Raw genomic sequence first — 12,595 nt, forward strand, 5'->3', positions numbered from 1 at the left:
TCATGATATTTTAATTCCTCAAGCTTTTCTTGTCCTTAAGAAAGTCACGTCTAAAATTTATTTAAAATTTCAAAATTTCATTTATCTTTCAATGTCGCGATTGAAATACCGTGACACTGGCCTAATTTTTTTTCTTTTTACGTCATCCAAATTTCTTTTTTTATGATCGTCTAGTAGAGATTCATTTTCTGCACATCATTGCCCATCGCCCACCACGCATATGCGTGGTGCGAAGAAGAAGAAGCTTGGCTATAATGTAATGTAAGTACCATGAGGTCATATTGCTTCATGAGATCGGTATGGAATGGCTTGAGTAATACCGAAAGGGAAGGGGGCCGTAATCTCCGCAGTGTCTGGTTTTAACAATGTCGTGGTAAAAATGCGACAAATAAAATAAATAAAGAAAAGAAAAGGTTAAATATCTCTATAAAAATGTCGTAAATTTCGGAAAAATAATACTCTTTGACCAAACGTACAAACGAAAAACAAACTGGTTTGTTATCTCGTATGATTCTACCCACGTGTATGTGATATGTATGATTACCAACAATATCTGCAACTACTTTCATGTTACCTGACTTGTGTCTACGTTGCTGTTCCTCAAATGTCGTCATCGTCTCTAGAAAAAAAAAAAATTCATCATCATCTTCGTTGCATAAATGACTAAATAAACCAGAAATTGCACAAACAATGAAAGAAGCCAAAAAAAAAAATCATATATGAAACAATACGCTCTTTATCACAAAAGTAAGAGGTAAAACTTATTTTTCAACGAGGAAAACAGTGAAGGAGTGGGAAAGAGGGGCAATTAATTTTTCTCATTCTCTTTTTTTTTGCCCTGTTGAAGAAAAACAAAAAAAATGAAACGATTTTTTAATCATCTCCTTTGAGTTTAGCTTGTGCCGCCAGTTGCATCGATCAGAGAAGTATTGGTTTAGTTGTGGAGTAAGAGTAAGCTAAGACCAGTTTTGCTACTTCAAATATAATATGGGTACCACACTTCTTTACAGATACCGACGAGAGCATTTATATCTATCTCTTTCCAATGAGTGTAACGTTACCCCACCGAATTCTTCTATTTTTTCCCAAAGGGAAAATTTTTAGTCGTATTTCATTACTAAAAGAAAAACTGAACTGAAAAGAACAATAGACCTGTAAAAAAGAACAATAGAAATGTTTAATCAACTTTCCCAACAAAAATTTGCAGATATCGTAAGATCACAGCCTCTTCTCTCAAGTATGAAAGACAAACATAATGCTTGCTAATGCAACGGTATATACACAGTCTACTCTTTAGATTGCAAAAAGTTTTAGTATAACTGTGCTGTATAAGATGTCACATGACTTGCATTTGGTTAGTACACTACCGACACTTAGATGCAAACCAAACTACTAGAGCTTTATGATGCTTCAAGCTTCAAAGGCGAGAGGAAACGCAACAAGCGGGACTGAGAGTAGCTAAAAGGAGAGTTTGGCAGCGAAGCAAACAATACGACCTTAGACAATGTTGTAAGAGGGTTCCTTGTATAAGCTTTAACAGTGGATACACAAGCTTTTCCAGTGGCAAATACATTCCAGTGTAATCTGGAGGAATCGATTAATTCTTTTCGCAACTTTAGTAATGACGATTGGTGGCAAATTTCTCAGTATTGCGTGGTTGAGTAATGATGACTTTGCAGAGTATACATGATGCGCAGATAATTTCTTTTTTTTTTTTTTTTTGCTATGCACAATTTCTTATATTGCTGTTGCATTTCTTTTTATTTACGGGTAAGTAAGGCAAATTAAAGTAATATGGAAATATTATATAGTCGGGGAATTGAAAGGAGATAACACAAAGCAGGGGATTGAATTGATGACTGAAAGAGAAGAAGAAGAGAAGGAAAAAAAAAAGAAAAAAAAGAAATATAAATATATAAACGAACGACTTTTTTTACAAAGAGAGACATTTTTTAGAGCCAAACAGAAACGGAAAAAAAGTAATCACCATATTCACTTGAATCGTCAAATCTAACACGAAGAGGGAAAAAAAAAAAAAATTAATTAATTTAAAAAGTAATCCAATATTCAAATATTCAAAAAATTTTAATCAATCAATCAGACAACTTATAACATTTAACCAACTTTAGAACACCAATAACCAACTACTTTTTCCTTATATCAACTTACCACTATTCAATATCAGACTTCACTATTATGTACTCTGAAGATAAACAACAAGCTCAACACCATCAACAAACACAAGCTCAACATCACCAAGGGCAATCAACAACACAGCAATCTCAATCAGAACAACAGCAACAGCAAGCACACCACCATCATCTGCATCTGCACCTGCACCTGCACCACCACCGTAACCAACAACTGCAACTGCTGCAACACTCATCACCTGTTTTAGCTACTCCAACGGCATTGCCACCTTTTACAAACACATCACCAGCTTCCACTATAGATGCACCACCTTCAATACCAGAAGAACAAGCTCAATTTAGACAAGTTTGTTTCAACCCATCTACTGCAGAAGCAGCAACTACCTCCTCAACTGGTGACAATTTTCACACAACTGCACCAATGATGCCAAACTCACCTCCATCAACACCATTTGCACCTGACCAGAAGCAGGAGCCAGCTACTAGTCAAAAGAGACTATCGTCGTCTTCATCAGATTCTAGTAAACGCCTAAGGCTTGAGAATGGTCATCACCACGCTACCACTTCGGGTACCAGTAACAACAATACTCCTCACCATAAACCCACAAAAGCCCCCAAATTCATACGCAAGTTTAGGTCTAGATCGTTACCTATAATCAACTATAACAATCCAAACTCGGCATTTTTCCCTCACTATCGTAAGAAGCACAATAATGTATTATTGCAGAACAACAGTACTACTGAGGAAAACAGTCAACCTGCACAGCCATCATCAGCAGTACCACCATTACCTCCCATCAACCTTCAATCGTTGAAGGAGATTGACTTGCATGAAATTCTTAAAAATCCACAATTACGCCACGATATACTTTTTGACCCACAATTACAATTTAGACCAAATTTGGATGGGGAAAGAGGTAAACGGAAAAAGTCCATTATAGACAAGTACTGGATGGAGGTTCAAAAAGAATGTCAACAATTTTTCGTACCCAACGTTGATCCAAAAAGTATAAAGATTACTCGTTTACCAATTTTGTTCACCACTTTAAGAGATATTTTGTTGTCTCTTTTACCAACCAAAGATCGTCAACAAGTTTCTGAAATTATGGATATTGACTTGTTGGTGCAACAGTTGCGTCATGGAAGTTTTGATTTTGTTGAAATGAGTAAATGGTTGGGCGATGTTTTCAAACTGCATTGTGCTCCAATGAGAGATCAATGGGTACTGGAAATGAGTGTCAAATTTATGGATGCTGCAAAGTATAACAGTGTTGGTTTCCTTGTTGGCGGATTGAGGATGATTTTCCAAATTTTGGAAGCAATGAAGTTGGATGTGGCAAACCATCAAATTAGGATACTAAGACCAGTATTGATTGAAACGGCAGTTGACTTTGAACGTGATTATTTCCAGACCTTAATAAGCCATCAAAAGATCAACATCAACGACTCATTAAACTGGTTTTACAAAAAGTTTGTGAAAAAGACCACTGATGTGGACTATAGCAACTTGCAAATCAATGAAGCTACATTGAAACCCATTGTTATCAACTCCATTATTGATTTACTATCATGTCGTCAAATGGCTACTGAATTCCCTTCTACATTGACATTTGATCACACAAGGCTAGTACTTTTACGTGCTGATGTTCGTCAACTAGTTTGTGTTCAGCTATGCGTTGTCTTGTATAAGCAATTGGTTGTCAATGCAAAGGCCAGTACGCAGTTGCTTTCGCCAACAAACATCACCAAGGTGCAACAAGAAGTATTGGCTATAGTAACTGACGACAATGGAAACATCAAATGGACCAAAAACATCCAAGCAATTGCATTACAATTGGTTAAAAATGTAGCACCATCTTTGCCACAACACTTGGTTGAATTCAGTTATAATTGGTTGGCTAAACACATACAACCAAATTCAGAAGTTTATGGTTTAATGGAGGTGAAAATTTTCAAAGAATTGATGGCAGAGATTATGGTGCTTGAAGAAAAGACTGAGACAGCCAATACCGAGATGAAGAATATTGCTCAACGTATTGCCACTTTGGTTAACTTCCATTGGAATGTATTTGGCTCATACTACTTGGACCACATCCAATCACAATACCCAAAATTACAAATGAGACAGCGAGAGGAAAAGAAAAGACTAGAACAAGCTGCCGCTGCTGCTGCTGCTGCTGCTGCCGCCAAAGAAGAAGAAGATGATACTGTAATGTCAATTGTTGATGAGAGTAGTACTACTTCTACCCCACAGCAACACAATCAAACAAGAGGAGCTGCACCTGAACATCGTAATGGAAGCACCAGCACGGGGTCATCCGCCAGTGACAACGGTAACTTAGAAAACAGCAACAACAACAACAAATCAGCCCCGTTAAGCATGATATCGTAGAAGTGTGTATACTTTATAGTAATTTTATTATTACACAAAGCCACAATTTCAGTGTTATATTTTCAGTTGCTCTTTCTTAATTTTACAGCCGATAAGGAATAAAGAACGAGGCCACGTGTACCCCACTAGATTATATAAATAGAGAAACTTTTCCAGAAAAACAATTGGGACTTTTACTTTCTTCTGTAGGTAATCGTCGCTCTCAACCCTTCTCAATCATTGATACCAAATTTCGCACGCCGCAGACGAAGGCCCGAATGTGTGGAAAAGTCACGACATAGAACAGAATGCTTGTTATTGTCACAGCGGTTAGGTGATGCGGCTTGACATGAGAGAGAGGGGGAGAGGACGATTTAGTTTTTGATATATTACAGACGCATGCAGCTCCGGGGCAATGTTCGTATTAGATTACGAATGTTGTTTGGGGTTGTATTATCCAAAGTCTGTCCTATCGCTATGGATTGTTTCTAGTGTGGCGCATTCTTTTCGCATCCCCAGCATAAATACCTATTGCAGAAATTCTTGATGGTGGAAAAGTTAGTTAAAAATTTCCATGAAAGGGGTTCCTATGGATATCACTGCGTAAATCATCAATAGTTTGCTGGAAAAGAGCAAGAGGAAAGAACTCTGTAGAGTTTTTTTGTTTAGAAGAAATAAATGTTTTATGTAAAACTAATTTGTAGGGTGTTCTTGACACATTGATTCGACTGCCAGCTCTTTTTACTTTGCTTCGAACAGTAATAGTCCCCTGTTCAAACTAAATCAAATAATCTTTATACAGAGTTTGAAGTAAAGTTGGCTCTTCTTTTCGATTTGTACTTCCATAGAATGATATTTGTTGATCTTTGCGTAAAAAAAAATACACAATGAATGTTTACTCCACTTACACATGATCCCACTCATCTCAATAGCATTAACACTCGCATCACCCATAATCTACTCCATCCACTTGATCCACATCCTAACATCAAACATCTTGATCCAACCACTCAGCTACCTATTCTTAATATGCATCTACACACCATTCTTCAAGATCCCCTTCATAATACCCGCTCGATTCTTGCTAGAATTGGATTCCAATGAGCACGTCCATTTGGTTAAATCCTTGACTGGGGCTCAACATCAACCCAGTTTCACTGTGCGGGCACTACTGGCTTTGTACGCATTGGTTTTGGGTAAACAAGGTTTGTCTCAGTTGCAACTTGAGCGCATCTTGGCTCAGTTTGTATTGTTTTCCTCAACTACTTTCCATTTCGCTTTGACGGCGGTGTATATTGGTATTTTCGTTGGGTTGGTGATGGGTACTGTGCTTGTGTTGATTTCGCATATTGCTGTCGCTTCTGATCCAATAGTCACTCCAATACAGGAGCCAGTGGTTGAATCCGAGCCAGAATTGAAGGTTGAGAGAGTGCCAGCGGTGTACCCAAAAGTTAAACAGGAAAGAATAGTGTATCCTTCTGATGACGAGTTGGATGAGCATTGGTTTCTTCAAGAGTTGCAAAATCCGAGCCCCAGAATGGAAAAACAGAAGCTATTGGATCTGATTCCAGAGTCCAATGAAGTGGTGGATAACGAAAATGGTGGAGATGCTAGTGATGAATCTATTCAAGCTTATCCAACTCCAAGCACAACTGGTGAGTCTACAACCAACGTAGTCAGCGAAGATGGTCAAAGTGGCGTCGAGGGAGATGTTGAGGGAGTTGACACCACAGATGCAAATACAAGCGAAGATGATCAAAGTGGAGATGCTACTGATGAGGCAAGTGTAACCAATATGACTCGAGTTAGTGGTGACGATTTCATCAAAAATCATCAGATCGATGAGCCGGTTATCGATCTGTTGAATGAGCTGGAATCGTAGGTATAAATTTATAGTTTTTGTATAAAGAACGTAAGTATAATTTTATAGTTCTTGCTTAAGATTAGATTAATAAAAGAGATTTACTTGTAATCAAAACACTCTACAATGTAATAGTTTTTAACAGCATTTACGACACATGTATTGTCACAGTACTATATGGGAACAGAGTGTAGCAAGAGATAAATCAAACTACAATAAGGCTGTGCCTGGCTTTAACAACTTTATACATAAATCCTGGTTTTAACAACTTTATACATAAATCCTGGTCTTAACATCAGTAGACGATAGTTGGCTTTCACCTATTTTTGCGTAAAACAAAAAGTATCGAGTGTAAACAAACCAACGGAATTGCTAAAAATTAGCATAAACCATGCAAACAAACGCGCCAAATTTCACACACCACTCTATGAGAGCGGCGTGCCGTATAAGACTTTATGGTTGAGACCGAAAAGGTTGAACCCTTTCTTTGATAGTCTAACTCATATACTTCCCTCGAAATGCAACGACACTTGACATTCGTTGCATTCCGTGAAAAGCGGAGTTGATTCCCCCATGCATTCTCATTCTGTGACATCTGCGGAATAGACGGACACCACGGACAGAAATGCCGCTCGAAAGAACATTATTACAACATGATTCTTTTACCTTTTCTCATTTCCATCTTTGAAGAAGTATCGCAGTATTTATAGCACAACTTTTTCCTTGATTTTGCAGTGTGGGGAAAGTATATATTATATATTCACCAATTTTGCCAAGAGGATCATTAAATCGAGCGATTTTCACACACCCTTGGGATTCAATTGCGACACTTTTGTTCAATATTAGTTTAAACGCTGTGCATAGTGAAACCCATTCTCCAATTTTTCCTAGTAAAAGTGTTTAAAAGAGTGAAGATTACATATCGGTGAGAGACACTTCACTGTATTACGCTTTCACAGTAGCCACTGAAATCTTTGTGGCTATATGTCGCAAATTCTCACATGTCTTTTTTTTTCTGCTCACTAAATAATTTTGATGTAATTTTTTACATCCTTCTGTTTTGTACGTTGCATTGAAGCACATTGCATCAACAGACAGAGCCACACACGTTTACAGCGGCCACCACTACATTCCTTTCCCAATACCATGTCCAAAGTGGTAACTACAAAGTCAACTGTCCAACATGAGCCGAATGATGACGTTTACTCCAAAACAGTTGTATTCGTTGATGAGGATGAGAAACAAGTGTGTATTCCATTTCCATTTGAATCAAGCTCCGAATTGCCATCATCAGATGAGAAACCATCTCAAGTTAGACATTCACCCGAGACTCCCATGAAACAGCCTCTCCGGCATTCAGAAACACCGCGTTTAGAATCGACAGAGGTGAAGCCCGCCTCAGAGCAACATGCCCAAGATGACGCTGCAAGTTCCCAGTTTCTGCCAAATACAGCGTCTTCTTCCACCAAGGAAACTTCCACAACTGCAAGTCCAGATGTATCGCAAAATGAGGGCACCCCGAATAATGCGATGATGGCACAGTTGGGCAAGGAAATAGTTGAACTATTGCAAGAATCAGGATTTGTCAAAAAGGAGTCTGTGTTGTCGGAAAACTCAAGGAAGAGGAGGCGAGAGGACGACGAAGAAGAAGAGCTTGATGAGTCAAGAACATACAATTGTGAATTGGAATTTGATATCACGACAGAGGACGAAGGAAACCAAGAAAAGGTTGAAAAGGAGGGCCAAGCCAACGATTCCGATGAGGAGTCAATGGATCTGCAATTCACCGTGGCTTTACAACTTGTCTACGTATTCAAACCAGAGATTGACCTCACCAGTATACCAATAAACTTGTACGTTACAAAGTCTGAGCTAATCAAGTATCTAATGGACAAGTTGGTACTTCGGCAAGGCAAAGATTCGGCTGCCACAGACTTGTACTCGGTACAATCCAAGATAAAGAAGTTGTTGAATTTGAAATCAGTTCGATGTTGGATCAATGGCTACGAATTGGATATATAGAGGAAAGTTGTTCACACAGTAAACAATCAATTTCACTATAAATTAAACTATAAATCTAAATCAAATGAATCCATTACTTTTCCAAGCCTATTTTTTCTTTTTAGACAACCGTTTTTCATAGAAGTCTTCAGGGAGATAGTAAGCGCTTAAAAGTTTCCTTTTAGGCTTTACGAACCTCTCCCCAAAATCTTCATAGTCGCTTATATCAATAGGGTCATCTTGCGTACCTGTAGCTTCATCAATTATGTATGGTTTTAAGCTGCTGCCGATAACACGATCACGATGGCCGCAGCCGTCACTAGCGGACTTTTTATTGATTTTATTGTTATCAACTCCGAGATGATGGTTGCGCCTACTGATATTCTCAGATCTTTTTTGGGATTGTTTGAGCTCAAGTTTCGTCCTTTTGTTGAAAGCAAGTGGAACAAGTGAGTTTAGCTCAGTCATTGTTGTCAAGAACAATTTGTCAATTGCTTGTCTGTAGGCTTCAAAATCTTCCTTTTTTTTGGTACGAACCTCTATGGTTATCTCACCAACATCAATGGTTGAATGATTGTTCGACAACTTGTTTTTAGTTACTAATGTTGATACATCATCCGTTTCTTGTGCTTCCAATTCAACATTATGATACTCCAAGTATTTGATGAACTTTTCTTTGAAGTAATGATAAGGATCTTTGTGGCCAAATCTTTCAAGGGTGATCCTGGCATTCAACGGTTTGCGTAGGTTTGGCAGCAAGTTTTTGACTATAACAGAAGCCCCATTAAACGATGACATGAATATATTGTCCGCATGAGCTACCCTAACGTTCTTGATATCGATAAGATCCGAATTGAGGTAATCTTTAGGGTCATGTGTGGAAGTGGTTGTTGGATAACGAGTTTCTATCTTGGTGTGGTCTTTTTTGGTTAGTTTGGACATAATGTGCTCGGCACTTTAGGTGCTATGGGAGTATTCATTTGTCAAATTAAAATCTTTTTATATTTGAATTGGTTATGATAAATTGTTGTGGCTTTCTTCGGTGCGCACGTGGAATACACATTGCAAAAAATTATTCTCTCTACAACTTTGTCTATTCAAGCCAAAGACTAATTCTTGCACTAGCTCGTAGGTAATTCCGCAAAGTGGAGAGCGCAGCATAATGCATTTGCACCTGTTACGATGTAAGTTAAAAGTAAATTTGAATCTACATGAATAAGAATAAGGATTTGAATATTGTAAAAAGAGTCTAATCTAAGTCTAATCTCATCTATAGAAAAACATCTCAAGCAGAAGCAGTGTAGTGACCAGGGCTTGGAGGAACCTCACCAGTTTCCCACACTTTAGCATCACTGCCCAATTCAAACTCAATCAAGCCACCATTTTCGCCAAATAAAGTATCATGATCAACCCAATTCTTGTCCCAATGTTGACCATTCACTTTCAAACTTTGCACATAGATATTTTGTTCTGACAAGTTGTTGGCTTTGATTTCAAATGTGCTGCCATTTCCCAACTTCAATTTGACACTACTCAATGATGGTGAAGTGATCAAATAAGTGGTTGTTCCGGCAATTGGGTACAATCCCATTAAACTCCATATAACCCAAGCTTGCATTGCTCCTGCATCTGAATTTCCTGGCAATCCTTTACTTCCTTCTTTAAAGTTGTTTCTCAAGATATAATTCACCAATTCCACTGATCTATACTGTTGGTTGACAAAGTTGAACAAGAATGGAGTGAGGAAACTTGGCTCATTGCCAACATCAGCAATTTTCTTTCCATGCAATGGATACAAGTCATTAATCCGTTGAATAAATGTGTCGTTATCTCCAATCAATGAAATCAAAGATGCAATATCATGAGGAACTGCAAATCCATATTCAACTGGCTTGCCTTCATATTCATCATCACCCCAATAGCAACCACCACAAGAGAACGGATCGTAGTTTGTTGAATTGAATGAACCATCAGCATTGCGAGGTTGGAGGAAACCTTTGTAGTTATAACCATCAGCAGAAGCGTCTTTGTTCCAAATTTTTTGCCAATTAGCAGAGCGCTCAAGATACTTTTCATAATCATCTTGTTTACCCAATTTTTTTGCGACTTGGCTCAATGCAAAGTCATCATAAGCATATTCCACTGTACGACTTAATGAACGGGTGTAATTGCGGGTTATAAAGCCGTAGGTTAGGTAGTCTGGGAGTGCTCCCCTGCCTTGATTCGTTGCTGCATCCGGTGCGAAATGATCATACCAATACGGTGGTTGAATTTCAGCATTCTTTTTCATGGCAGCGTACGCAGGTTTCCAATCAAACTGCAACCCTTTAACTATAGCATCAGCCATAACTATGTCAGAGTTGGTTCCTCCCTGAACTCGGCCATTTTGGTTTGCTGAGCGACCATCTGGTGTCCAACCATCATTTTTGAAGATATTGACGAGAGATTGGACAATCTCGGACCCTCTGGATGGATCTATGATATTTATCAATGGATTCAAGCAACGGAAGGTATCCCAGATGGTGAAGTAGTCATCATAGAGAATGTCTTCTCCATTCTTACTTTCACCGGTTTTGTTTGTAGGTAATAATTGGGAGCCATACAAGTTCGTGTAGAACCTTTTGGTGTATGGCCCCTCTTTTACCTCAAACTTACCCATTGATTGTGCCCAAATGGCTTCCGTTTCTTGGAGTACAGTATTGAAATCGTCGTTTTCAATGTTATCGCAAGCCTTTTCTGTTGAAAGGTGGGATATACCGACGCTGCTTTTGATTTCAGTGGCATCAAAGTCAAATACTAAGCCAATGTTTTCAGTACCAGATGAAGTTGTTGCATTTCTTTGCCCATCTTTATCAAAAGCTACGACAGAACTGGCGGGTTGGCTGAATCGGCTGCAAAAAAACACGTTCCAAGGTTCTTGATCACCCCATCCTCCTTCAAAAGTTGCAACACCAGTATAACCATCAGTTGTAGCCTCAATGGAGCCATTGACAAACTTTTGGGTCCACCATGGTCTGTCTGGTGCGGTAAGGTGGTGACTAACGTTAACCAAGATTGACGCATGGCGCTTAAAATAGTATTGCAAAATTCCAAACCTTTCACCAGCAGTGAACTCAATATCGACATCAGTAGTATTGACTGCATAGTATCCAACACGGGCAGTGTCATTTTGCACCCTCTTCAAGGTGACCTGTTTTGAATGATCAAACTCGCCAGAAAATGGCAATTGTGCAACAACTCCGTATTCTGGTGCACCTCCTGTTCCACTTTCATGCATCATGGAGATTCCAAGAATCTCACCTCCAGGAGCATAGCCAGAATAAGCATTACCGAAACTAGGATCTGACACATCAACACCAATTTTTGCCATTCCAAAAGGACGAGTAGCACCAGGAAACATGTTACCACCATTTTCAGTACCGTAAAACAAATCGACATAGTCAAGGGGATTGATTGGAGTCTCCTTCTTCTTCAAAGGAGCTGCAAAAGCACTTGAGATCAAAGTAGCTACAAAATAGGCCAAAAATAACATAGTAAATGAAGCGTATATTTTGTACTAGTTAGCTATACAAACGGATAGCAAAAGCGACCCAGATTTGGAGACATGACTGGGTATATATAGCATTATTTCATATGCCGATTCTGTTTGCAGTGATTTGCATAGGGGGAAGAACAATGGGTCAAGCTAGGATCAGCTTTTCATTGTTAATTTAACTAATTGAGTAAACCTGGAGAAGTTTTTTGGAATTGTGGCTTGATTTTGTGTTTCGAGGGTAACCATATTGAAACTTAAACCAACTCGGATTCAAGACAAGACATATTGACAACGATGGAGTTGCAGTAGTTTGGTGTCGGAACGATCAAACTCATTTTCCTCGACAGAGGTATGTTCTGGACAAATTTCAAGCCAACGCGAAGACGGCAACTTCTAGGTCCTCTTTGAGCACGATTTAGCTTGCAAGTTGGACAGTCATAATCAGATCAGGTTTTGCCAATGTTTTGATTTTCCGAGAATAAAATTTTTAAAATTGCCTTCTTTTTTTTGAATGCAAAATGGAAGAACATTTCAGAACGAAACTTGCCCGCCTGGGAGAGAGGACGACGGCTGGGGGATGCTGCTTACTTTCGCTAGCTCTGGTCCCTCTCTCTATCTAGAACTATCTGCTAGGGGCCCTTTCAAAAGCAAATGTAACACCTAGGACAACGTGCGCA

General features: G+C 38.8%; 5 protein-coding genes across 5 annotated transcripts; 3 read left to right on the plus strand and 2 right to left on the minus strand. All coding sequences in view use genetic code 12, as the record gives it.

Moving 5' to 3' along the window:
• Nucleotides 1–2,196: 2,196 nt before the first annotated feature.
• On the plus strand, nucleotides 2,197–4,542 carry SOK1 (Sok1p; the record flags this gene model as incomplete). Its single annotated transcript, XM_067691132.1, has 1 exon — nucleotides 2,197–4,542. The coding sequence occupies one exon, from the start codon at nucleotides 2,197–2,199 to the stop codon at nucleotides 4,540–4,542; it is 2,346 nt and encodes a 781-aa protein (XP_067549528.1).
• Nucleotides 4,543–4,920: 378 nt separating this feature from the next.
• Nucleotides 4,921–6,403, plus strand: I9W82_002294 (uncharacterized protein; the record flags this gene model as incomplete). Its single annotated transcript, XM_067691133.1, has 2 exons — nucleotides 4,921–4,942; nucleotides 5,610–6,403. The coding sequence occupies 2 exons, from the start codon at nucleotides 4,921–4,923 to the stop codon at nucleotides 6,401–6,403; spliced, it is 816 nt and encodes a 271-aa protein (XP_067549529.1).
• Nucleotides 6,404–7,528: 1,125 nt separating this feature from the next.
• Nucleotides 7,529–8,404, plus strand: I9W82_002295 (uncharacterized protein; the record flags this gene model as incomplete). The annotated part of the gene is made up of 1 exon (XM_067691134.1): nucleotides 7,529–8,404. One exon carries the CDS (start codon nucleotides 7,529–7,531, stop codon nucleotides 8,402–8,404), a length of 876 nt encoding a protein of 291 aa, XP_067549530.1.
• An 87-nt stretch (nucleotides 8,405–8,491) lies between these two features.
• I9W82_002296 (uncharacterized protein) lies at nucleotides 8,492–9,325 on the minus strand (the record flags this gene model as incomplete). Its single annotated transcript, XM_067691135.1, has 1 exon — nucleotides 8,492–9,325. The coding sequence occupies one exon, from the start codon at nucleotides 9,323–9,325 to the stop codon at nucleotides 8,492–8,494; it is 834 nt and encodes a 277-aa protein (XP_067549531.1).
• Nucleotides 9,326–9,668: 343 nt separating this feature from the next.
• I9W82_002297 (uncharacterized protein) lies at nucleotides 9,669–11,915 on the minus strand (the record flags this gene model as incomplete). Its single annotated transcript, XM_067691136.1, has 1 exon — nucleotides 9,669–11,915. The coding sequence occupies one exon, from the start codon at nucleotides 11,913–11,915 to the stop codon at nucleotides 9,669–9,671; it is 2,247 nt and encodes a 748-aa protein (XP_067549532.1).
• Between the last annotated feature and the right edge of the window lie 680 nt (nucleotides 11,916–12,595).

This window comes from Candida metapsilosis, assembly GCF_017655625.1.
Source record: "Candida metapsilosis strain BP57 chromosome Unknown scaffold2, whole genome shotgun sequence".
Taxonomy (NCBI): Eukaryota; Fungi; Ascomycota; class Pichiomycetes; order Serinales; family Debaryomycetaceae; genus Lodderomyces; species Lodderomyces metapsilosis.